Genomic DNA, 27,566 nt, shown 5'->3' with positions numbered 1-27,566 from the left:
TTTGAGTATTATCTTGCTTACTGGTGGCTTAAAATGCATTTTGATGACAAATTGTGAAAATATCACCTGGAAGAAAACTCTGTAGAAAAAGTGAATTGCATATAGCCCACTGTGTTTAGTAGATACACTCCCGTTCACTGTATACGGATTCAACTTTCCACATTGCATGAGTGTGATTCTACTTTGCACCTGCAGTCAAAAGCTTCTCGCAGGAGTGTTCATTGGGGAATCTGACAGACTTCACCCAAGAACAGCTCTATAGAGAAGGTAACTTCCAAAAAGCAGCTCCCATGAAATAAAAGGTGCAGATTCTGAAGCCATGGCCAGCAAGGTGATGTGACTATGCACTGCCAAATATTTAGAAATTTAGAAAAAAGAGCCAATCATGTTGAGACTAATGTAGAAAAAAAAAAAAAGTTAAGTTTGGCTTACTTTAACCACTTGCCGACCGCGCACTCATAACGCGTCGGCAAAGTGGTAGCTGCAGGACCAGCAACGCAGATCTGCATCGCCGGTTGCAGGCTAATTAATCAGGAAACAGCCGCTCATGCGAGCGGCTGCTTCCTGTCAATTCACGGCGGGGGGCTCCGTGAATAGCCTGCGGGCCACCGATCGTGGTTAGCAGGCTAAATGTAAACACAAGAGAAAAAAATCCGCTTTGTTTACATTTGTACAACGCTGCTAACAGTAGCAGCGTTGTACCAGATCAGCGATCCCCAGCCAATCAGCGGCCAGGGATCGCTGTCACATGACAGGCAGGATCCTGTTAGAGGCTGCACAGGACAGATCCATTCCTGTGCAGCCTCCAATCTCCGGGGAAGGGAGGGAGGAGAGAGAGAGGGGGAATCCTGCGGTGGAGGGGGCTTTGAGGTGCCCCCCCTCCCCGCCAGCCACACGCAGGCAGGAGCGATCAGACCCCCCCAGCACATCATCCCCCTAGTGGGGAAAAAAGGGGGGCCATCTGGTCGCTCTGCCTGTTTGATCTGTGCTGGGGGCTATAGAGCCCACCCAGCACAGATCTTCTAAAACAGCGCTGGTCCTTAAGGGGGGGGGGGTAAAGGCTGGGTCCCCAAGTGGTTAAAGTGGACCCAAATTAAAAATACAAGATTTCAGAAATAAAATCTATTTTCTAAATTATAATAATAAATAGCAGCCTTTTTTCAGCTGCACGATAACAAATATAAAATATTTTACATTTATTGGAGGAACCCATCCCTTCCTTTCAAATTGCCGGGATTTTTCCGGTAAACTGGCGGAGTAGATGGTGTCCGGCAATGGAGGAATTGCTAATGGCTGCCCCCAGTATAACCCTAGCTATGAAAAGAGAAGGGTGAAAAGCATGCACTGAAATGATCGTAGGTTTGAAGGAGTATTTATTTATCTTTGTATGTGTCAGAGTGGTGCAACTAAATATTTTTAATTAAAAAAATGTTTGGTTTGGGTCCGCTTTAAGTAATGGTAAGATATTTTGGAGGGTTCATTCTCTGTATATACAGATTGCATACGTAGAATATGGCAGCACTTTCCTCTACACAGTGTTCCCCAACCCTGTCCTCAAGGCCCACCAACAGTGCATGTTTTGTGGAAATCCACAGAGGTAGTTAACCAGCTCTGCTGAGACACTAATTACCCCACCTGTGCAGGTTTGTGGTTTCCTGCAAAACATGTACTGTTGGTGGGTCTTGAGGACAGGGTTGGGGAACTATGCTTCTACAGCACAGGTGTCAGCACAAAGCCTGTAGGCCAAAAGCAGATCTCTTGCCATTTTATGTGGCCCTCGAACTACAAATAAGCATCACTGTAAGCAGTAAAAGCATGACAGCACGCTGCCTTACCATCGAAAGAAACACACTGGTAATAGTTTGTGGTTTAAACATTGTCAGTTTCAGCAACAAACCATGGAACCTCAACATGAAATGGTCACTGGGCCCAATCCTGGGATAAATCCCTCCCATGTGGCTGGTATCCCCCCACCCCACACACACATTGCAGAGTAGCGCAGCAGAACAGTGCAACATTTACCTTCTCCAGTGATGTGTGGTGTCTCTTCTGTTCTTTCCAGCAGCTGTATGCTCTGTGATTCCATTCCTTCAGCATTTTAACGCATGCATTCGGAGCTAGAGGTATACAGCATAGAGCAGGGGCTGGCAGGAAAATCAGAGGAGAAGCGGCACTGGAGAAGGAAAATATTCTTTTCCACTGCACTACTCTGCAGAAGGGGAGAAGCAGGCCCCCATGGTCGCTATAGTTATGTCACTTAGTTTGAGACAGTAAATGTTCAATCTTAGTAAACAATTTGGCCCCCAAATTACACTAGGTTTTAGATTTTGACCTCTTACATTGAGTTTGACACCCCTGCTCTACAGTACAGTGCATGCCCAAATTCCCCATGCATTGCTTTGAGCAAATGCTCTACTTTGTTTAAAAAAAAATGTCCTTGCCAAGTAAATGCCTAACATTTGCTTGAATACTGGAACCTGACTGGATAAATCACACAGTTCAGAGGCTTCTAGCAAAGGGTAAAACTGAAAGTACTGAGGTTCTGAGATATTAGGTGCACTGGGCAAAGGTTATATTAATGATCCATCTATAGTGACAGATAAACAATACAGACATACCAGCCAGCATTTTCCAGCAAATTTCTTAAGATGGCTTGTGGAACTGAGCAGTTATAGTAACCCATGCCAATATAAGACCTCCAGATTTTATTCCTTTGTGCTATGTTGTGCAGTGTTTCAAGAATTTCATTTTCACCTGTGGAGGGGAAAAAGTCGTTACTAATTAGTATTCATAAAATACAGAGTTGTTATAAATTCTTTATAAACCTCACTGTATAATCCACTCCAGTTGTATGCCACACTGCTGACTTTTTTTTTTTTTCTTCTTCCACCAAGGATGGTACTACTCATCTTATTGCGAGAGTGTATACATATGGCCATAAACTGATGTACAAATTATGTTAACTTGTACCAGACAGTGTATTAAAGTTCTGTAGACAGATTTTTTTAACTGTATTTTGCAGCTCATTGGTGAATGACCCCACCTACACGCAGGGCCGCCACCAGAATTTTTGGGGACACACACACATCATGCCTGGTCCCCTCCCCCTCCCAGGGCCCACCCACTGGTTGTTGTGCCCACCCACTAGCTACCCCGTTCCCTTGTCCGTACGCAAAGTGCGCTGCGGCGAAAAATGTGCATGGCTCCGACACTGAAGAAAGTGGCATGCACAGCGTGATGCGGCAAAAAGTGGCATGTTGTGGGTGGAGCCAAAATACAGGTAGTCCCTGGTTAACAAATGAGATAGGGACTTTTAGGTCCATTTTTATCCTTTCTCGGTTCTCTTTTGTCCCCCTCTTTTCTTCCTGTGCCTCTTTTGTCCCCCTCTGTCTCACCTCAGTTTGTGCCTCTTTTGTGTCCCTCTGTGTGACCTCAGGTTCCCGTCTCATCTCTATTTTCTCCCTGTGCCTCTTTTGTCTGCCTCTGTTCCCCCTGTGCCTCTTTTATCGCCCTGTGTTACCACCTCTTGTACCCTTCTGTCTCAGCTGATCCTCCAGTGCACTATACATTACCTGTTCATGTCCGCCGCTGGCTCCCTTTTTCATCCATACACGCGCCCCACATGGTTGCCAACGTGCACGCATGTGACATCACACACGTACCCACGTTACTCCAGCATCCATGTGGGGCGCTTGAATGGACCAAGGACTACACCCAAAGCCAGTGGCGGACAGGTAATGTATAGTGCACTGGGTGGAGGGCACAGTGTTGGGGGGGGGGGGGGGGGAATGTTGTCGCTGGTCCCATTACCACTCACCGTTACAGCCGCGTACCTGATTGAGCAAGTTGGCCCTACATCTTGCAACATGTTTGACAGTTTCATGCGAATTTCGGCCTGAAACTGGTCACATCAATCAGGCATGCACTTGGTGGCACAGATTTTCATCAGATTAGAATAATCAAAATCGGATGGTCATTGGCCCGTCAAGTTGCCTGTTGTATGGCCACCTTAACTGGTAAGTTTGTACAATCAAGATCTATGATTAATGGGCACCTTTGGAACCAATGGCCTCTACAATGTAGACTGCAATCAAAGCAGATGAGGCTTCCATAAACCAAACTAAAGTAACAAGTTTTATGGTGGATGTAAACAAAACAGCTCTTATCTCACAGGCGTTTTGAACTAGTCATTCCATTCATTGACTGCACTATAGATTGGACACTGAGAATTGCCATTCCTCTGACATGCACTGGAGGGCATTGAACTTTTACATTACGTCAGGTGGTGAACTCTTTACCTGATAGTTTGGTCAGCAGTCATGGTCAGCACTTTCTCCAATACTGATTCTGTTATCGACAAGCTTGGAACAAGCAAGATAACGCTGGATACAATGGCCTATATGCAATTCACTTTTTCTCCTTAGTTTTATCCTAAGAAGCAATTTTCATCTTCTCTTTAAATTAACTTTTCAATTGAAAAAGAACCCAAAACTAAGTGAAAAATACTAGCAAATTATTTTGAGCATTTTCTTGCTGCTTAGTGGTTTCAAAGGCATTTTACAACAATGGGCTCTATTCACAAAAAACTTCTCATACATGACTTATCACCTAATTGATAAAAATAACCTTTCAGCACATTTACAAACAAAATAATCACTCAGAGTAGGTTGTTCCTGATTAACTTATTTTTTGTACCTTTATTATATTTTTGCTCTTTGTAAGCTTAAAAATGTAACAGACTAGGTGAAAACAGAGGAAAACAGGTGAAAGAGCTTTGTGAATCATGCCTATTGTGTATAAATATCACTTAGGGGAAAAGTCAGGACAAAAAGTGAATGCATATGGGCCACTGTGCTCTATGAAAATGTGTTCAGTTGATAGTGCTTTGGACTAATTATGCTTTAAGTAGTCCATACATTTACCAATTTTACATCCCTGATCGATCATCCGTTTCAATAATTTTATCAAATTGGAAAGCCGATGCTGCAACAAGCATGCCCAATTGTTGTTTCGACCAATTTCAGTGTGATATTGATCAGTGCATAGATCACACATGCTGGAAAGCTCTAATTCAAAAGTGCTCGATAGCGTGCATGGTGGTAACGGTGTTTGACATTGCGCCAACTGACTAGCGTGGCAGATGCCGCCTGCCTGGCTGTCCCCAAGTGCAAATGTCCCACCCAACTGCCCGTGCAGCGTAACACTTCACCTGTCCCGCTGCCACGACTTCCGCCTCATCCGCAGTCACCCCCATGTGGCACCGGGTGCATTTGTGACGTCACCATGTGATGGCAGTCGGAGGTGATGGCGGAGAAGGAATTGTGGCAACAGGACAGGTGATATTTTACAATTCACTGGCACGACATTCACATTTGGAGGTGGCCAGGGTAAGGAAGTGAATTTTGCCTGTAATGAAAAACAGGCCCATTGAAATACATTGCATATGCAAATTAATTGAAACTGGCCCTAAAGCAATGAGCTCATATTACTGATCAGACTAGGAAAGCTGTGAGGCTTCAGTGGGTGGGAGTGGGGTGGCGTTTGCTCACTGATAACTCTATTGAAGAAGATGTCAACAAACAGGACTGGAAAGGTGGTTAAAATATAAGAAAAATCCAAATAGGATTAATTTTCTTGTTAATATCCCATAGTATAGCTTTAGGCTGGTTTCACACCAGGACGTTGCGTTTCAGGGGACGTTAAGGTCGCATAACGTGCCCCTAACGCAACGCCTGGTGGTGTTGGAGCAGGACGCTACCAAGAGCCGCGTTACAAGCAGCTCTTGGTGCGCCTGCTCTGTCGGAGGCACTGCGGAGACCATGTGAGCGGAGCTCTCTGCATCACGTGGTCCCGCCAGCCAATCAGCGGCCGCTCCAAGAAGAAAACACGCAGGTGCAGTGAATATTAAGTAGCCATGTGCCTGGCTACGTAGCGGCCTCTCCCCGCCTCCTCTCCGCCCCCAAAATAAAAAAAACTCCCGTCCTGAGCATGTGCAAACAGTCTAACGCGGCTTCGCCGCGTGTAAAATACTGCATGCAGTACGTTATCAGGACGTGCTGCGTTACAATGTAACGCAACGTGGGCACTGTGAACAGCCCATTGATTTTTTATTGCTGTGCGGTGGGGTGCGTTACAGGCTGCTCTAACGTGCGCCTGTAACGTCCCACTGTGAAACCAGCCTTAATCTATCAGTGTACTAACTGGAGTAATTTATAATGTGATGCCCAGAATTTCATTTGAATTATCCTTCAAAAAGGGCTTTCAAGCTAGGGACATGAATTCTTCAATGTACTCTGTAAAATGCTGGTGAAAATGGGTCAAACGCTAAATAAATGCATGCTACTAAAAATAAGAAAAGAAAACGTTACCAGCACAAGTTGCCTAAATACATGAAAAGGAGGTACGGAAGGAGGGATGAAATGTGGATAGTGAAAATTAAAAAATTATGATTAACAGAAAGATACGATTATAAAAATTTGTTGTACAGAACAGCAGCACAATTAAAATGAATACAATCAGAGAGTAGAGTAAGCAATTGCAGTAATGTTTCCATGGCAACCAGTACACTGTTCATTACTGCAAGACAATCACTGGAATGCATGGGATCCTCACAGCCAACACATACTAGGATAATCTTTGTTAATAAGCACAGTATTTCCCTACTGAATGATGACTTTTGGAATGTCTCACAAAAGTATTTCCCAGAATCATCTACTCATTAATGACCATTAAAAAGGTAACTTTTGCATTAGGATTCTTCTCTGAGAAGGATTGTAAGGTTCCCTGCAGACATTCTGCTTTTTACAGCTTACAGCTGGCTCTGGCAGAGTTAACAATGCTTACTGCCTGGTCTCCTTTATTTCATTCTGGTCGGGGCTCGAAATCATTCTTCACTCATCCAGTTTAAGCTAGTTCCAGAAAAAATTACAACACAAGCTGCTGCATCCATTTCCCTATGTATTGGAGCAGAAAAATACACATTCATGAAGGTGGCAGGCAGTGCACATATTCCTCTGATGAACATGTAATTCCTACTCTTAAGCCTTGCACAATCATTACATATCGGTCAGGCTCCTATTCCCCATTACATTGTTCCCCCAAATTGGCAGTGTCTGGCTTTGTTTCAGCAAATTATCATCATTTTCCTACAGAAATGGGCCAGTGCTACTGCCTTCCCAACCTTCTCCATAGGAAGCGACAGGCACACGCAGCGGAGCCAATCATATATACTTGGTTAACAAAAGCTCCAACTCCACATAAAGCTGCAAGATGGATCATACTTGTATCAGCCTTTAGATTGAGGGACAGCATAATGTGGAAGGAACTACATGTTTCATAACCTAGTGACGTGTTTGTATAGCAAATATTTATACAGAACAGATAAATTATGCACAGCTTTACAGAGTATATTGAACACAGTCAGTCTCAGAATCCCAATATTCCGTCAACAATATACCAACAATCTGGAGAGAAGCCAGTTAGCGAAATTGAACCTGAGGTGAAAAAAAAATAAACAGATGAGAAACAATTGTATTTATCCTCCTAAAAAAAAAAAAAAGGATGGCCCATGGTTTTATTTTATACTAGCTGAAGACCCAGCTTTGTCCAGGTATGTATTTGGTTGTCTGCTCCATACTTTTTCTAACCTTGACACACAGTCACGCAACGACCAAGTTTATGAGCTTTGGGATACTTGGCATCAATTTAAATGTTCCCATTGAAATGAAACAATTTAATTGTAATTAGGATGCTTTAGAATAGCTTGGACTATTTGGAATGGTATAGAATTTTGGATTTTCTCACAGTCTGGGACAGTTTATGAAAGGTATGAATAATTTTGGGACAGGACACTTTTTGCTCAAATGTAAATAAAAGTTGAGAAATGTTTTTCTTCCAAAATAATGCCTCTTGTACATCTTATCCTTCAGGAGGCATTTATGTAATTTCCTATAAAAAAAAAATTACTTGCTGGTTGAATAAAAAGTAGCGTAAAGTCAAAATTTTCCAGGGGTATGAATTAATACTCCAAGTCGACCCATAAGCTTCTAATTCCTCTGGATCAAGCATGGCGTTGAATTTAGGCGTTCTGGAGTGTGCATATGTGTTGTCTGTAATTTGTTCAATATGAATACTGCTGAAGAGTAGAGGGCCGCTTCTAGGTTAAATTGCTTCTGTCAAATTCACCCTAGACAATGGCAGGGTCATTAGATTACGAAACTGAAGAACAGTTTGATGGAAATTGCTCAGTATATTGTGTAAAGTGCAATGTAATATTGGTGCTATATACAGTGAATAAAAAGGAAACAAACACACAAAGGTTATTTAATCTTTGTGGAAGCATAGCAGTTTGAAACCCGCACAGATACACATTTATCAGGAACTAAAGCAATACTTGCATCTTTAAATCAATATCCATTGCTTAAAAATGATTGTTAGGCACATAGCTAAGAAGCATTTGTTCCTCAACTGTCACATGTCACTTGATTCCTAACATCCTATTCTATTCCATGGAGACAGGAAGGTCAACAAGTGGGCGGCTCCTTACAGTGGCAGAACAAAGGAATTCAAACAGGGTCTGTCTAAAGTCATCCAATAGGGCGGATCACCAACATCCAGACACCTTAATCCAAACTAGATTTGAAACAGAATTGATCACCATTGATCATTAGGACCCTTGAAAATCTAGTGTGTGGACATTGCTTAAATATCACTAGCAAGCAGAGACTCTGGCGAACAGCAAAACACGAGGCTCTTGCTCCCTCGTGTGTCCCAGATCAGTAGGTGTTCTGCAGTCAGCCTGTGCTCCGCAGCAGCTCCCCATCTGATGTCATCTTGAGCAAACCAGATTGAACTGGTCGCAAACTTGACAGAGGCTAATGGGTTTAAAGTTTGCAGTTCAACTGCAATGTGCTTTATATGCAATTATATGGGAAGAGACTCAGTCAGCAGCAGGGGACCAGCGCCACACAGAAGCTGGACAGCAGGAAACAACAATATCCCCGATTATCAACAGAGAGAGCACTAAAGCTATGTGTTCACTACAAAGCCACACAAAAAAGAAAAATGAGTCATATAAATAATGAACAATCACAAAAGTCTTTAATGACAAACTGCTTCACAACAAATGAGTTATCAGTTTAGAGGAATGCCTGGGAAAGCCTCCTCAGTAACAGTTAAGGCATCTAATTACATTTATGTTTGCTAAAGAATGTTTCTCCTCTGTATGTCAGTGTATATAAGCTGTGTTTTTCAGTTTTGGTCAGGAACCAGTCCGAAGGCTTTATATAAGTCGAAAGCTCACTGTTTATCCATCTCTAAGTTAGCCAATAAATGGTATCATCCTGATTCAAAACTTCTTGCTTTTACAACAAATGAGAAACGAAGTCCTAAATATTAAAAAAAAAAAAAAAAAAAAAAAAAAGCTATTCCTAGTCACTATGTTTTTAAGGTTTTACATAAAAGTGCAAGTACAAATCAGATAATAGTGGCCCCACCGACACAAGCCTAAAGGTGGCCACCAACGAACCAATTTCTAGCGTTAGAGCGATCAGATAATTCTGATCGGAAGTGAAATCGTTCACTACACCATCAACAAACCAATCTTTGCTTCTTATCACAATCAACAAGAAAATCCAAATTTTAGTTCAACAGAAATCCAATCGGACGACTGTTTTATAGACGTTAATAATCGATTGTGCCCATCAACGGAGCATATTTACAACCAATCCAATCAAAATTTCTGATTGCTCAAATTATTTTTTGCTAGACAATGGACCATTGGTGGCCACCTTTACACACCACCCAACTTTATGGTTTTGTGATACCTAAATGGAGACTCCACTCTTGTTAAAGTGCACCTGAACTGAGAGGCTGCCATGTTCATTTCCTTTTAAACAATACTAGTTGCAGTAGTGTCTGAATCAGACACCTGAAACAAGTATGCAGCTAATCCAGTCAACTTCAGTCAAAAACCTCTAACCTGCATGTTCAGGGTCTATAGCTATATGTGTTGGGAGGCAAGGGATCAGCAGGACAGCCAAGCAATTTGCACAGTTTGAAAGGAAATAAATATGTCAGAATTCAGATACTGTATCTCTCAGTGCAGTTTAAAGTGGATCCGAGGTGAACTTTTACTCATTGCATAATTGTGTTCCTTTCCTACTGTTTATAGGGCATTCCTCAAGCCAAATACTGTTTTTGTTTTAATACTCTAATTCCCTATAAACTAAATAAACCAAGCCCACAGGTTTTCAGAGAGCCTTGGCAGTAGCAAGGGCTCATGGGAGCTCAGTCTGGGCAGGAGGAGGAGGAGGTGTTACTAGCCATTGATTTCAGAGGCAGAGGGGAGGAGGGGGATTAAGTTTTTTTCACAGGCTGGGTGCTCAATATACAGATAAGCCTGCCTCTGTGTAATGTTTACAAACAACATGGCTGCTGTCATTGTATCACAGGAAGAAATAATCATTTTCTATTAAAGCTGTTTGCAGCTAAATTTGCTGTGTAAACTATCTAAACTTTAGATAAGATATATAGACAAGTTACTTGTTATAGTTAGTTTTTCATCTCGGATCACTCTCTTTTTAGTTAGGTTCTAACTATTGTGAATCAGGTATGGGCCAATGTTAGTTCTGGAGCAGAGCTGCCGACCTCAAACCAACAAATGTGGATTCAGGTAATCCTCCTCCTCATTTGTTTAGTCAGCTCTGTGATCATATGTACTTCTGCACACCAGATGTGTTTGTCAATCACTTCTTTCAGCTGTTACATAGCAAGGTTCATAGCTCCACATATGCGGTCTATCTTGGTCTCTGTCTTCTTTTGCCCTCAATTTTTTCCAAGTATTGACTAGTTAGATCTGCTGGATACCCTTCTTGATCATTACCTCGACATGGAAAAGGGGCTTGTGTATCTCAGTGAAGTGATGAGCTATATCATAGGGCCACCCAAGATGAGATCAGTCTAATTACGATCTGCTGGAGAAGGTACTGGCAGCCCACTCCAGTTAACGTTTGCCAACACCAAAGTCAGGTAATACCATAAAAACAGACCTGAACTCAGAACTTCCACTCTGCTCTAAAAGATAAGCAACAGCATAACAACCTTTAAAGAAAAACATTTAATAGTTACAGCTGATACAAATCCTGCACTAAACCTGCATTGTGTCTACTTCCTGCTTTCATGGAAGCAGATATAGGGTTAACATCCTGTGTTTACAATTTAGCTGCTCTTCGGAGGCAGCCAGTCGATACAGCTGAGGGATCAAATTAGCCTTGTGATAAGTGACAGATGAGGGGTAATTAGACAGGCTAAACACTCTAAATACAGGCAGGGTGAATTTCTCTCTGTTTTCTTTCTGTCCTGTGCAAGAATTCATGTCCACTTAAGCTGAATCTACATAAAGTTTCAAAAGCTTCTTCAGGTGGGATGCGAGTTCAGAACAATGGCGTACGTACGGTTCAGATCCATTTCTGTATCAGGCCTGAAGAAGAAACGTAAAGTTTCAGCTGCAAACAGATGTGCAAACTGATCTATGTTTATAGAATTTTGTAACAAACGTGGAATTTCCCTAGAACTTAAACATTAGTTTGATCTTTTAACTTTGTCAATACTAACATTTTCTTTCATCAGAACAAAACCTGAATACACACCCAGGCATAAAACGGGTATTTGCGACCTGTGAAGAATGTGAACTAATGTAACCTGTAGATCCATTCTCCCTCTCTCTGCTATGTAGCTATAGGCCTTAGCTGTAGACTTTTAGGGCCCTTTTCCATAAGCAGTTAAACCAATGAAAAAACTGCTTGCTGCTGCCTAATAACTGCTCACCGAGCGCACAGTTCATCCGTCTGTGGAAAAGGAACACTCATACAAACATCTATAACTTGCAATGCTACCAGAATATAGACTTATAATAAAGCAAGAAGTTTAGCTGTATTTAGCCATTCAGAAGAAAAGACTACAAGGTCATCATGTAAAACCAATGCATTAGCAACGGGCATGTAGGCAGCTACAAAGCAGGATTAACAGCTAAGCGCTCAGGGCTTTGGGTACCAGCAACCTAAGAAGGTACATGCAGGTTGTGCCACACAGACTTTTAGCAAACATCCCTGTGTAAAACCCCAATTCAAGTGTAAACTGTTACTGTTCATTAGTGCTGGACTTGAGGGCACAACCACAAATGTCTAACATTTTACCATCTAACCAGCATCCCTACAGGCAACAAAACTAATATAAAGATAGAATACTGTACTTAATGCATCGCCTTGTCACTCTGAGGGTGTCAGCTCAAGGACAACTTTGTCCTTTTTATTATAAATCCCAATGTGCTGAAAAAATAAATAAATAAAATAAAATAAATGGAGTGATCAGGGATTTATTCCCCCTCACAAAAGGTTTGCCCACATATTGGTTTTAGTCATCTTAATACAGCAGGTTTGATAGTTTTCACAACACTCAGGGCCCATTCACACGATCATTTTGCCGGCAATTTCGGCAAAACACTCAAACGCTATCGCTTTTCAAAGTCTATGGGCCTATTCTCATTTGGGCGATTTGCGCTAATCACCGCAAATCGCCCCAAAACGCTAAACGCATAGCCTGCATTATTTTCAGGTGGTTTCCTGGTGATTTAATGCTAAAGAAGCGGAAAACACGATCGCTAAAAGCCAGGTGTGAATGGTGTTTTTTTGGTGTTAATCGGCAAAAAAACACCAGAGCAAACCGCTAGCAAAATCGCTAGCGTTTTGCGATCAGCAAGTGTGAATGGGCCCTCAGAGGTAAAGCTAGCAGTGCATTGCTCTGGCCTGAAATTTTCAAAAAGGAGTCACCCTTCCAGTAACTTTATACCAGTAACTTGTTTTCCTTATGTTGGGTTTAATCTTTTAGGCTGGTTTCACAGTGGGACGTTACAGGCGCACGTTAGAGCAGCCTGTAACGCACCCCACCGCACAGCAATGAAAAATCAATGGGGCTGTTCAGTGCGGACGTTGCGTTACATTGTAACGCTGCGTCACAAGGCAACGTACTGCATGCAGTACTTTGGACGCGGCTGAGCCGCGTTAGACTGCTTGCACATGCTCAGTAATGTTGGGGAGGAGCGGAGAGCGGCCAGGCACATGGATAATAAATATGCACTGCACGTTATGACATGCAGTGTTTACTTCCTGGAGCAGTCGCTCTGTGCGGCGATTGGCCGGCGGGACCACGTGATGCCGCATGCGCACAAGAGTGCGCATCACGGCATCACTGACGCCAGAGTGAGCTGCACAACGCGGCTCACTCTGACGTCCAGATCCAGCACCACCAGGCGTTGAGTTAGGGGGACGTTATGCGACCTTAACGCCCCCTCTAACGCAACGTCCTGGTGTGAAATTAGCCTTAGAGCACAGATGAAATGTTGAGTTTCATACTGCAAAGGTTTACTAACAGTATACATTATACAGTCCAAAGGGACTACACATAAAAGGAGTTTAGCCAAAACTGCCAAACTAACATTTCATGCATACTAGGCATATCAAACAGTTTATGCGTGGACAAAAATAAGTTTTCATATTAAACAACATTTAAAGGAAGATTCATTAGAAAACCATGCCAAGGTATAAGAATGCCTACAGTCACTTCCTGGACAATTATCAATGTGACTGTTGGAAAAAAATTAAATTAAAATAAGTTCAAGCCCCAGTTTGAGGGCCAACAAATTAATTTTAATATAGCAGAAGTCCTTGTTGCCAGCTGCCTGTGAGTCAAACATCTCCCCTCATACAGCGAGCATGAGTAAACTATACCTGTGGTTAGGTAGCACAATCTTAACAGGAACAAGAAATCTATGAAGGTACTAAAAGTTATTAGTTACTGCCACACGTGACATCCACATATCAGAAAACAAATTGTCATTTATGAGCCAGCTCCTCAGCAGGAGAAAAAAAACCAAAACAAGTAAACCAGCTATATGATTGAATATGACATTTAGAGGCTTGTTATCGCCATTGTGAACAGCTGAAATTTACCTGTTTATTATACATCTACTATAAAACAAAATTTTAAGATCACAAGCTGTACTCAAATGCCAGAAAATGTACCTGCCCAAAAAAAAAATAAAAAAAAATTATGATGCACTGATCTTGGAGCGACAAAACATGTCGCAACGCTCCTATAAGCACATTTTTACTTGAGTAGAACAACAAAAGAAAAATGCTATAAAATGGTGTCCAGTCACTATGGTTACAACAACCTCAGGCAATGGTAGCTCACTCCTGCTCGTCATTCCCAAAATCTCGCCATACAACAGAACGCACTGAACAGCAAATGTGTATGGAGTCAGGTCATTTGAAGCAACTTTGAACAACAACTGCAAGTAACTAGGGGTCCTAATTCATGGCACATTGTAAATCTATTCTGATAGACTTCAGTGCCAAATTAGGCCTAAATCTGACTGAGGTCAAAAGGTCACAAGCTTTAATCCCTTATGGAATGCTGTTGTCTCACTGCAAGCCATCATATTAGCTGAAAACAGAGGCTGATCCCAGAATATGCCCAAATCACCACAGAGTGATAAAAACAAAAACACACAAGCGTATTAAGTACTGTATATTGTGCAAATACAACTACCTATATAAAAAAAATATAACATATCTCCCCAACAGTTCCTCATGCAGAGGGACGACAGAGCATCCGTGTCTTCAAAGAAGTTGGCCGTCCGTGGGGTGAGTTGATCCGCTGGGTGGATTGCTTGCAGGTTGTTGGTTGTTTGCTCCAGTGCAAACACTTGATTATCGACTGAGGCGGCCATCATTTGCCGTCTCAGCCGACTTTAGTCACACACGAGTACTTCGTGAGTGCTAGAGTCATACCCGCCAAAAGTGACAGGCTTTTTCTGCAAAAACACCCGTAAAGACGCACATAAGACTTTCCAATGCACAATCGCAGTGCACTGGGAGCAATGCGCAGTCTTTCGCAGAGAGGAAAAAGCTGCTTTTTATCACACAACACATGCGATTCCCCTTTGCCGACAGTCAGTTCTCAGCTTGCTGCCAGCCAAGAATGCAGATTTGGCGGTGGGAAAGGCTGCAGTTTTTCTGCGGCCACAAGTGTGATTCTACCTTAAGGCTACTTGCACACTAAGTCGTTGCGTTAGGTGCCACGTTAAGGTCGCATAACGTGCACCTAACGCGACGCCTGGTGCTCTTCGATGTGGACGTCAGAGTGAGCCGCGTTGTGCAGCTCACTCTGGCGTCCGTGATGCCTACTCTTGGACGCATGCGGCATCACGTGGCCCCGCCGGCCAATCGCCGCACAGGGCGGCCGCTCCAGGAAGTAAACACTGCACGTCACAACGTGCAGTGAATATTAAAGGGATACTGTAGGGGGTCGGGGGAAAATAAGCTGAACTTACCCGGGGCTTCTAATGGTCCCCCACGGACATCCTGTGCCCGCGCAGCCACTCACTGATTCTCTGGCCCCGCCTCCGGTTCACTTCTGGAATTTCAGACTTTAAAGCCTGAAAACCACTGCGCCTGCGTTGCCGTGTCCTCAATCCCGCTGATGTCATCAAGAGCGCACAGCGCAGGCCCAGTATGGTCTGTGTCTGCGCAGTACTCTCCTGGTGACATCAGCGGGAGCGAGGACACGGGCGTGCAGGCGCAGTGGTTTTCTGACTTTAAAGTCAGAAATTCCAGAAGTGAACTGGAGGCGGGGCCGGAGCATCAGTGAGTGGCTGCGCAGGCACAGGATGTCTGTGGGGGACCATTAGAAGCCCCGGGTAAGTTCAACTCATTTTCCCCCGACCCCCCTACAGTATCCCTTTAATTAGTCATGTGCCTGGCCGCTCTCCGCTCCTCCCCAACATTACTAAGCATGTGCAGACAAGTCTAACGCGGCTTAAGCCGCTGTAACGCTATAGTATGCTGCACTTTCTGAAGAACGTGCAGCTTTACATGTTAGGCAACGTGGGCAGTGTGAACAGCCCACTTGTGTTACATTGCTGTGCGTTGGGGGAGCGTTACAGGCTGCACTAACGTGCGCCTGTAACGTCTTGGTGTGGAAGCAGCCTAAATGTTTGGCAGCAAGTAGCTTAGCCTCCTCAGCAGTGCTAGCTGCTGTCACTATCAGGGCTCCAAAGAGACCAGGTAAGGCCTCAAAGGCAAATGAAAATCCAAGGAGGGACTTGCATATTGTAAATAAGTCTAAAGGTGGCCACTAATGATACAATTTACCAAATGACTGATTACGAACGATTCTTATGAATGATCGTAAATGATCATTTGAGGCCACTAATGGACAAAAACCTCCTAACCAATCCAATCAGATTAATGAAATCGATCTGAATTTCAGTTCATTCCTCCAAATCTGATTGGATAGGAAATTTTTGTTCGTTAGTGGTCCCAAATGATCAATTACAATCATTCATAATAAGAATCGTTCGTACTTGATCGTTATGCAAATTGTATCAATAGTTACACACAGAATCTCTTTTCAGTGATGAAGTACAACCAAGACATTTAACAGTATGTGATATCTGAATTTTTACTGAAGTAATACAGAAGGTCTGCCCAACGTTGAAACGTTTGACAAACAAAGCGGACCTGAATTCAGAACACCCTCTCTGCTCTAAAACATACACAACAGCATAATAACCATTAAAGAAAAACATACACATCCTAAAATATATCTGCACTGTTTCTATCTCCTGATTCATGGAAGCAGACATACTATCGCGGGCCTGTGCTTTGAAATGGGCTTATCTGCCCTCTCTGCCGTGGCAGTCATGTGACACAGGGGAGAGATCAAATTACAACTTGTGATTAGACAAGTTGAGGGGGAATTAAGACAGGCTAAACTCTCTAAATACACACGGGGTGCATTTGTCTATGTTTTCCTTCTGTGTACTGTGCAAGAGTTCAGTCCACTTTAAGGGCTATGGTGTTTCATTACATCATGTGATGTCAATATAAAAATACATAATTGGAAAAACATTGCCTAAACAATAAACAGACTATCTAAACCGTTAATTCTATCATGTGAAAAATCTCGTGTCCTGCATCGTTTGGGTCACGCTGGTTAACAGAGGATGTGCATCCAATACTACGCCCCCCCCCCCCCCAAAAAAAAAAAACCCTTTGTCTGCCATGTGCACAGAACCAGAACATTCTCACAGACTATGGATTTCTAAGTTATTATTAATACTTAACTAAAAAAAAAAGTAAATATATTTGACACATATCACCCTTCCCAGTTGACAGGTGCCTGCACACCACACTGGTGCAGATACCTATATAATCAACATATATGGCAACATTCCCAGGGGACAATGAGGGCGAATGTGGGTGGCATGGGAGCGGTGTGGAAAGAGCAGGAAGATGCCTGAATAATTGGATTCCAAACTATAGCCCCGTACACATGCTAGATGAAGCCTGGCCGAGGGGGCAGATATGGAAGCTAAGAATCCAGTGTGCGTAAAGCAGCCCCTATACCACCTGGCCGGACAAATTGGCCAAGCGATGGCCGAGGGCATTTTCTCCACTCACCCAGCTCCTGCAACAATCTATGACCCCACCCACCGCATAGCAACAGAACACATCATTATACTGCAGGCTAGGGATGTCTGTGTACAGTGTCGGCCCTGCAATGTCGTCCCAGGGACTGGTTCCCAACACCAAGACTCACTGGAGGTCAGTAGAGGTTTGCAAGTGGTAGGAGCCAGCACCGGAAAGATAGCACAGTATGTAGTGTCATGCAACCCTTAAAGGATTGGTTTTCTTTTAAAGAGAATCTGTACTCTAATATTCTTACAATAAAAAGCATACCATTCTATTCATTATTTTCTCCTGTGCCCCTCTGTGCTGTTTCTGCCACTCTCTGCTGCAATCCTGGCTTGTAATTAACAGTTTTAGGCAGTGTTTACAAACAAACTAACCAGCTTCTAATAGGCTCAGCTAAGCATAGTGTGTGAGTCATTCACAGTGTGCAGGGGGCCTGCAGAGGGTGTGTATCGCTTCTACCAATCACAAGCAGCCCTGCACATTCCACACAATCAATCCTTAGCCGGACAAACAGGACAGAGGAAAGATACAATGATTTATTAGAGACAGTGCAGTTAGGAAAGACTGCAGTAAGCCAGAGCAGATTAGAACAGGCATAGGAACTTATAGGATAGAAGAACTAAGGCTGAAAAATTTGTTACAGAGTCTCTTTAAGTGACCCTGTAGTGAGTGGGGTGTGAAGGATGCCACATTTATATTCCATTTAATGAATTTCCTGGTTGTCCTGCTGATTGCATTGCCTTCAATACATTCAGCCATGAGTATAACAATTACACCTGCCATCGCAGGGGGGCCCGGAGGGCTCCTCCCTTCTCCCCAAGCGCCAAAATTAATACCGGGTACAACCCCCGTTGCACTTTGCGAAATAAATGGTTCTAAATTATCTCTCCAATGTGTTCTCTCCCATGATAAGCACCATGCACACACACTAGTTTATGGTCGTCAAAAAAACTAGTGATCTCTGACAGAGACGAGCTAATGAGGTTGGCACACATTTGAATTTAGCGATGACACAGCGACAGTCAACAGATTGTTACTGTAAATGTAAAAATAAGGACCCAGAAATGCGAATTTCACAACGTGAGTACTTTGAATGGATCATTTGCCATTGAGTGGCATGAATGATTCATACTGATTATCGTCCGACCCGTTCAGCCAGGACAAATTGGTCTACATGGACAATCACTGTCTTTTACTGCCGTTGGGACTTTTTTTTTTGGATGATTCTTGGCCGACCTGTCAGGTATAGTTTGTACCCTATGGCTGCTTTCTAGCGTGTGCCACCTTGACTTGAGGTCCAAATGTGAAATCATTAAATACTGCCATTGTCCCTATGAGATCTTTTGGCAGCTGTTTATAGTCCCATATCCCTTACCAAATCTCCTCCAATACGAAATTAAATAAATTTCAGCTGCTGAGGATGGAAGCGATCTGTTTTTTGCTTCAACAGTTGTGAAGAGGCTTTCTTTTGGCAGTCCATGGTGACCCATAATTAGCCACTCGGAAATATATTTTTACTATAACATTCAAGTCTGAAGACCTACCACAGGTGATTTCCTGTCACATCACTAGCAGGGCAAGGACTTCCTGATCGTATCATTGTGTGCTACTATCATGCTGTCACATCAATTTTGTCTTCATTGAAGGGGGAGGGGGATAGGGACTCATGAACACAAACATGTAATACTTTTTTTTGCATTGACAGCAAATAGATTGATTAGTTTGCTAGATGCTCCCACTACAAATATACGTTTCACCACCATATCAAGTCTATGAGTAGAGATCTGTGGTTTGTTTAAAAAAAGGACCACTGCAGCGAAAAAAGTAAGCAGTTAAAATCTGACAGAACCAACAGGTTTTAGACTAGTCCATCTCCTCATGGGGGATTCTCAGGGTTTTCTTTGTTTTCAAAAGTATTTCCTGAACGGCAGTTGCTAAGTGTAACTGCCAAAATAGTGTGCAAGTGAGTAGGAAGGCTGGCGGGTATCTTACTGTTTTGGCAGCTAAACTGCTGTTCAGGAAATGCTTTTGAAGATAACAAAAAAAAAAAAATAAATAAACACGAAAATCCCGCATGAGGAGATGGGCTAGTCCAAAAACTGTCGGTTCTGTCAGATTTTAACTGCTTACTTTTTTGCTGGAGTGGTCCCATTAACCACTTGAGGACCCACCTTTTACCCCCCTTAAGGACCAGCGCTGTTTTAGCTGATCTGTGCTGGGTGGGCTGTGCAGCCCCCAGCACAGATCAGGGTGCAGGCAGAGCGACCAGATCGCCCCCCTTTTTTCCCCACTAGGGGGATGATGTGCTAGGGGGGTCTGATCGCTCCTGCCTGCCTGGGTGTTGCGGGGGGGGGCACCTCAAAGCCCCCCTCTGCGGCGACATTCCCCCCTCCCTCTCCTACCTAGCTTCCCCCTGGAGATCCGAGGCTGCACATGAACGGATCTGTCCTGTGCAGCCTCTAACAGGCTCCTGCCTGTCATGTGACAGCGATCCCCGGCCGCTGATTGGCCAGGGATCGCTGATCTGGTACAACGCTGCTACTGTTAGCAGCGTTGTACGGATGTAAACAAAGCGGATTATTTCCGCTTGTGTTTACATTTAGCCTGCGAGCCGCGATCGGCGGCCCGCAGGCTATTCACGGAGCCCCCCGCCGTGAATTGACAGGAAGCAGCCGCTCGCGCGAGCGGCTGCTTCCTGATTAATCAGCTTGCAGCCGGCGACGCAGAACTGCGTCACTGGTCCTGCAGCTGCAACTTTGCCGACGCGCGGTATGAGTGTGCGGTCGGCAAGTGGTTAAGGTGCCCATTAACAGTACAATTTTTCCTTCAGATTCGATCTTTCGACGCACTTTTTATGATCAATCTGTATAGAAAACTGTGCCATCTATGGCACAGATTGATGAGATAGGATTCTTTGGTCGATTGTAAAAGTAAACATTATCGATCCAAAAGTTAGATTTTATGATTGAATTGAAATGTAAAAGCTTAAATCATTCCGTTAATGGGAACAACCAATAATTGCCTTCCGATTTGTTACGAACGTTCACATTGCGGAGATCGCATCTGATGAAAAAATTGTATCGTTAATGGGTACCTTAACGAGATCATCATAGCAAACCCTGAATGCTCACAATACTCAGAATATTCTCACTGTACTTTAGACAGGGCTTGCACTGTACAATCCCTCCTTTTTATTGCTGTGATGTCAGCAGTTGCCATACAGTACTTATGCCTACCCAGTTTACTTCTTTCAAGCATTTACCAGCTTCTAGAGAGGGGGGAAGGAAAAAAAACTGAAAGTTTTAATAACTTACAAACTTGATCATCAAGTTTCAGTGGTCTCATAAGACGGATGCTTGAAGGAACAGTCTTATCAATCAGCTCTTCGATACTCTATGGACAACAAAAGAAAACAATGAGAAGTGCACAGCTGAGTAGCTCATGCTTCTATTTTCTCTGCTGCTGGGAATCTGCACTGATTATTTACGTAAGCAACTTAACTTGCATTCCTGGATCTGAAAGCCTTTGCCACAGGAAGATTAAGCTAATTGTTAATACCATATGTGCTAATCACAAACTAGAGATGATTAAGCTGGTTTGCAATATTGAATCATCTACCATGACAGGTGTTTATGGTCACTGTTGCATAGCACATGTGTAGTTGCCATTATTCATATAAATATAATGCATAAATCGTAGGCTCTGTAGATTTCACTACACAGTCTCACTGTGCCCTGGGGAAAGGATTCTCTTGAGAGGACAGTCACTGCAAGCTTCATTGATATGCAAACCACAAGCTTCACTGAAACAAAGTGACTACTTCATCACACACACAGTGTGGAGGGGGAAAAAAATAAATAAGTCCCCCGCCATGAAAAGTTTACAAATTAAAAAAATATACAGAGGAAACAGTAGAATAGCTGGATGTAAGCCGATTGCTGGGATAACAGTACAGACTCTGGACACAATCCAATTTACTCTCTCCTAGGAGATATTTCATCTCCTGCTTAAAATTATGTGTGTACTCAGCAAACGAAAAAAAAAAAAAAAAATTACCAAAAATTAGGTGAAGGTACTGTCAAAATTATTTCATTGCTTGCTAGTGGCTTAAAAGTCATTGTATTTACACTGTAACAATCACCTAAGAAAAAAAATATATAAGAAAAAAGTTAATTGGATCAGGCCCTCTGTGTCGGATTGCTCATTCCAGTGAGAACAGCCCTGAGGCAGTGCAACTCTGACCTAGTGCAATACTGAATTTCACTGTATTTGAAACAGAAATACAAAGCTTGTATTGTATTCTGAAGAGGAAACATGCACTAGTCAATTTTTTTCTGTTCGATCAAGCAGTCCATATAATCAAAATATATCTACACACACTGTAGTTTTAATTGATTGCTGCTAGACTGAATAGGTGCATAGAATTCACTAGTGTCTTGTTGGATGATCACTGAGGGGTGTGTGTGTGTGTGTGTGTGTGTGTGTGTGTGTGTGTGTGTGTGTGTGTGTGTGTGTGTGTGTGTGTGTGTGTGTGTGTGTGTGTGTGTGTGTGTGTGTGTGTGTGTGTGTGTGTGTGTGTGTGTGTGTGCGTGCGTGCGTGCGTGCGTGCGTGCGTGCGTGCGTGCGTGCGTGCGTGCGTGCGTGCGTGCGTGCGTGCGTAAAAAAATATGCATCAAAACCGCATTCCCCTGCATCTCTTTGAAATACATTATGTGCGTTTTACAAGTGATTTTGAAAATTAAGTTTTGCGTCTCCAGAACGCACAATGTAAAATGCACATAAGAATTTTTTACATGCGGCCCATAAACTCGCATTAGCGGCAAAAACTCTAGCGTTTCTGCCAATTGTGTTTCCTGCCGGAGGCTACGTTCACAAGTGGGCATTGCGCTCCCTGTAACAGTAGTGATGCAACACATCAGGAAAGTTTTGCCACACATTTGCCATGTGTTACGTCACATACAGTGAAGCATAGTCTATGATTCACCGTCACTGTTAATAAACACATTTTGCGGTAACACACTGCATGTAATGCATTACAATGCCGCGCGCCGATATACCACAAGGCACTTGCAGCACTGTGAATGTCGCATAGGTGGTGCATTGCATTAAGGCGGATTACAAAGTAGTGGTTATGCCGCACTTAGGGCCGGCCCGCTCATGAGGCGGGGTGAAACTTTTGCCTCAGGCGGCAAATTTCCAGGGGCGGCATCCGCCCGTCCGTGCGGGGAGCCGGCCGCCGAGCTGGAGGGGTAGCTGGCAGGATGGGGGTATTGGGCCTAGCGGCGGGGAGGGGGGGGGGGGGGGGGGGTCGGACCCCCCCCCCTCCCTCGCCTGGGTCCCCCGTCCTCCGCTCCCCTCCAGCCTTATATAGAAGCAGCCGCTATTTTGTAAGAGGCACGGGCGGGGAGGACTCACCTCTTCCTCGATCCAGCGTGCGCTCCACTGACGTCACTTCCTGCAACGCTGCAGGAAGTGATGTCAGTGGAGCGCACGCTGGGAAGAGGTGAGTCCTCCCCGCCCGTGCGTCTTACAAATAGCGGCTGCTTCTTCTATGTAAGGCTGGAGGGGAGCGCAGTTCGGGGGACCCAGGCGAGGGAGGGGGGGTACGACCCCCTCCCCACCGCTAGGCCCAATACCCCCGTCCTGCCAGCTACCCCTCCAGCTCGGCGGCCCCCCAGAGCGCCCCCCCCCCCCGGCGGAAAAATTGGCGGCGGAAATTTTTTTTTTGCCTCAGGCGGCAAAAAGTCTAGGGCCGGCCCTGGCCGCACTACAGTGCACCATAGCCTAAATAATTAAATTAACATTGACTGCTTCTTTTTTACCTGTAAAGTTGCTTGAATTGAAAAATCCATTAAACTTAATTGTAACTAGCATGCAACCCCCAAATAAATCATATTAAACCTCAAACTCTAGACAGTTTTAGAATAACACAATAGAAATTAAAGAAATAAAATACAATTCAGGCAATAGGGATGTAAGTAAACTCACCTCCAGCCCAAGAGTATCAAGCATCTCCCTCTTCTCTTTGTCCCCAGGTCCAATGTGTCGCTCAGAGAAGTCATCATGCCTGGGAAACAGGAGTTCAATCTGCCGTTGATTACTGGGGGGTGAAGCTAGAGCTGCTGCAGTCGACACCCTGCTTGCACTGTTATGTCTCCTTGCACCTTCTATAAGATTCCATGGAGCCTTCCTGTAGCACACCAACACTCTGCTCTGAGGCTTCACAGATCTGCACAAAAGACCCCACGACTTGGCACAGCTCTGCATTGTGTAAATTTTTGTATCCTGTTAAAGAATTGTGCTTTAACCACTATAGGGCTTTGTGACTGATGTTGGATGGATAGATGAGCAGCAGCAGCAGCAGCAGCAGCAACAGCCGCAGCCGAGAACCTCCCTCCCACTTTGAACTAAAGTTGCTTCACTGTTATCAACACCTGCAGCTCACTTTGTACTGAAGTACCATAGGAAGATGCACACGCCCCCTCCTTATGTCCACCTCCACCAATCATCTTGTCTGCACAGCATGACGTGGAGCCAAGCCCCCGTGCAAATACAAGGCAATAAGCAAGCGTGTCCTCCTGATAGTCAGGAAAATGCAAAGTTTGCACAATCCTCCTCAGGAATCCCGTTCTGTAAACACGTGCTGCTGATATAAGGACATGAACAGTACAGTCTGTAGGCAATAACCGCCCATTTCCATAACTGGATGGAAATAAAAAACTCCCTCTATATGTGATAAGAACGTGAAGAAATGATTGCATAATTATATACATTGTTGTTCTGGATTGCTCAGTAGGTAGTCTTCATATTACTGGAAATGCTGAATATGATAAGCTCAGGATGCAGATCCATGTAGTTTATCTATTTATCTAATTATTGATTAATTAGTATCAGTTCTATTTTGTAAAAAACAAAAACATGCGAAACATATGCTTTATTTATGCCCCACAATGCTGCATTCATCGCTGACATGTCATCCATACATCATGATCTATCCCACAATCCTGCATCCATCTCTCTGGCATGTCATACATCCCATGGTTGCCATGCTCCTCATTGATTGGCTCGGTAAGTTATTACAGAGCCGGGACAAGGTCCTCCAGCACCCAAGGCTGAGACACCAAAGTGCGCCCCTTCATCCCTCCACCCCAGCCGTCACACACTGATTGCTCTTAGACTAAGAGGCCCCCCAGGCCCCCCAATACCTTAATCTCTAGTTATCTGGCTTGTAATCACTTCCATGTATCTCCTTTTCTTATTTCTTTCTGTTTCAAACACAATTAGGAATGACAGCTGAATGAATTGTGCGCCCCCTCCTACTCTGCACCCTGAGGCTGGAGCCTCTCCAGCCTAAGCCTCGGCCCGGCCCTGAGTTATTATTATCTAGTATTTATATAGCGCTAATATCTTCCGCAGCGCTGTACAGAGTATATAGTTTTGTCACTAATTGTCCCTTATAAGAACTCAAAATCTAATCCCTACCATAGTCATCCATAGGGCCAATTTAGAGGGAAGCCAATCACGGTAAATACAGTAATTGGAGAACATACAAACTTTGTGCAAAGAATTTGGGGGGGGGGGGTCTTTCTGAAGATAATCAGCGCCAGATCCCCTAGGTACGCCACTGGTACCAGGTCATTAATATCCCTATCCTGGCTGTGCTGAACTTAAGGGAAATCGCAAGTAGAGCCTTGCACTGTCTGGGGAGTGGTTCCTATATCAAGCTGTATGAGGATCATAAACAGTGCCCAAGGCGAATACAGCTGTCTGTTGGGGTGGGCAGCAATATAGCAGGGTGAGCAAGAGACATTGTCCAGTGATCATATACACACTGGATTTCTATTTATCTGGGCAGATAGCTGTACAATGAAAAGTGTTATCTGTTCGACCCAACACAAGAGAGCTTCAGTGAAGCAGAGTGATGGCGTTGGGTACAGTACAACATCAATTGTACGCTGAGTTTGAGGAAAAAAAAAAGAAAAGTGTTATCTGTTAATTGTGGTAACCTGTGTGCAATACCTGGTGGAAGTGGTGGAGAGGAAGTGTTTTTGAGCATGTTATGCTGTCTGTGGGCCTGGGCAGCTATTGGGCCAGGTAAGTGTGCCATTTGATTCGAGTTGGAGCATGGTGAAGGTGGGCGATCCTTTAGGCCAGGGTCACACTTAGCAAAATTGCATGAGTTTTCCCCATAGAATATATTGGAAAACTCATGTGAATCTGCTAACTGTGATCCTGGCCTTACTCAACCCATGGATGGTTCATACTGGGGGGAAGCCCCCGAACTGGCATCGCAATCAGGGCTAGCACAGGGGAATTGGGCAAAGGTTACCCCTAGGGGCCGACTACCCTAAGTCAAAGTCAGTCACATACCCATTCCTCCCCCCCCCCCCCCCCCCCTCCTGGAAAATCCCTGGCAGCCAGCCCAGTAGTCTGGTCCTCCACCACAGAAAAAATTCCTAAAGGCCTATTTCCACTGCACGCAGATTCTGGATGCAGAAAAATTACTCCAATAAATGCCTATGGGAAATCTGCATCAGAAAAATTAAATTTAATGGAAACAGGCCCATAGACATTCATTGGAGTCAGTTTTACTGCATCCAGAATCTGCTTGTGGTGGAAACAGGCCACTTGTGCGGTGCGAATCGCCGCGGTAAAAATTCGCATGCGGATATATGCAAATTTTCTTGCGAATTCGCATGGATGATGATGTATGCGAATTTAACCATGGCAGTGCTGGTGTGTTTTTCCATTGTTTCTATGCGAATTTGCATGCGAATTCGCATGAACATTCGCATACCCAAACCTCATGCGAATTTCCTATTAAACACATTGTATGCAATTCGCATAGCGGTATGCGGTATGCAAATTCTGATGGCTCTGCCATGCGAATTTTTTCTGCACAGAAAAACGCAAAGGAATCCTGACAAGTGGAAACAGAAAAACGCAAAGGAATCCTGACAAGTGGAAACAGAAAAACGCAAAGGAATCCTGACAAGTGGAAACAGTCCCATTCACTTGTATTGCTATGCGAATTTGCATGCGAAAAACGCATGCGAATTCGCGATAGTGGAAATGGGCCCTAAGAGTTTTCAGTTCATAGTGTGCTGTCCCCAGTATGGGTACAAGGGTGCCCCCAGTATAAGTATAGTGGTTCCCCCAGTATAGGTAGAGTGGTGCCCCCAGTATAGGTTAAACTATTGCCCCGATATAGTGGTTCGCTCAGTATAGGTATAGTGGTGCCCCAGTATGGATGTGATAGTGCCCTCAGTATAGGTATAGTAGTGCCCCCAGTATAGGTGTAATAGTTCCTTTGGTATAGGTGTAGTAGTGCACCCAGTAAAGGTTTAATAGTGCCCCCAACACAGGCATAGTAGTGCCCCCAGTATAGGTGTAATGGTGTCCCCAGTATAGTTATAGTAATTCCCCCAGTATAGGAATAGTAGTACCCCAATACAGGTATAATAGTGCCCCCAGTATAGGTGTAATAATGTCCCCAGTACAGGTAAAGAGTGCCCCTAGTACAGGTATAGTAGTCTCTCCCGTATAGGTGTAATACTGCCCCAGTATAGGCGTAATAGTGCCCCCAGTATAGGTGTAATAGTGCCCCAGTATTATATGTGTAATAGTGCCCCAGTATATGTGTAATAGTGCCCCCAGAATAGATGAAATAGTGCCCCCAGTACAGGTATAATAGTGCCCCCAGTATAGGTGTAATAGTGTCCCCAGTATAGGTATAATAGCACCCCCAGTACCCATTATCGGTGCTGCTCATCAGGATTCCGGATATCCGGGTAGACCCAGATATCCGAACTTTTTAGGCCTATCCAACCAGATCCGGATACCAGGGCCAAAATCCGGATAGCTATCTGCGGATAGTTGGTCGCATACCCAGATATTCCCTGATATCATGCGGATATCCGGATCCGGGTACTGTTACCATGGAGATGACGTCCATGACGTCATTCAGCCAATCAGAGGGCTCCCAGCATAAGCCCAAGCAACCAATCACAGAGGGGAACCTTGGCCACT

General features: G+C 44.0%; 1 protein-coding gene across 1 annotated transcript in view; it reads right to left on the bottom strand.

Moving 5' to 3' along the window:
* Positions 1–23,970, bottom strand: part of GLDC (glycine decarboxylase) — an 84,990-nt gene extending 61,020 nt beyond the window's left edge. The window contains exons 1-3 of the mRNA XM_068235408.1: positions 23,526–23,970; positions 20,852–20,930; positions 2,619–2,754 (exon numbers count right to left, since the gene is read on the bottom strand). Coding sequence (XP_068091509.1) covers positions 2,619–2,754; positions 20,852–20,930; positions 23,526–23,804 — 494 coding nt within the window. The 5' untranslated portion in view covers positions 23,805–23,970. The remainder of the gene's footprint in view (positions 1–2,618; positions 2,755–20,851; positions 20,931–23,525) is intronic.
* Positions 23,971–27,566: the final 3,596 nt, after the last annotated feature.

The sequence above is a fragment of the Hyperolius riggenbachi genome, chromosome 1, assembly GCF_040937935.1.
Source record: "Hyperolius riggenbachi isolate aHypRig1 chromosome 1, aHypRig1.pri, whole genome shotgun sequence".
Taxonomy (NCBI): Eukaryota; Metazoa; Chordata; class Amphibia; order Anura; family Hyperoliidae; genus Hyperolius; species Hyperolius riggenbachi.
This window is presented reverse-complemented; position numbering and strand designations above follow the sequence as displayed.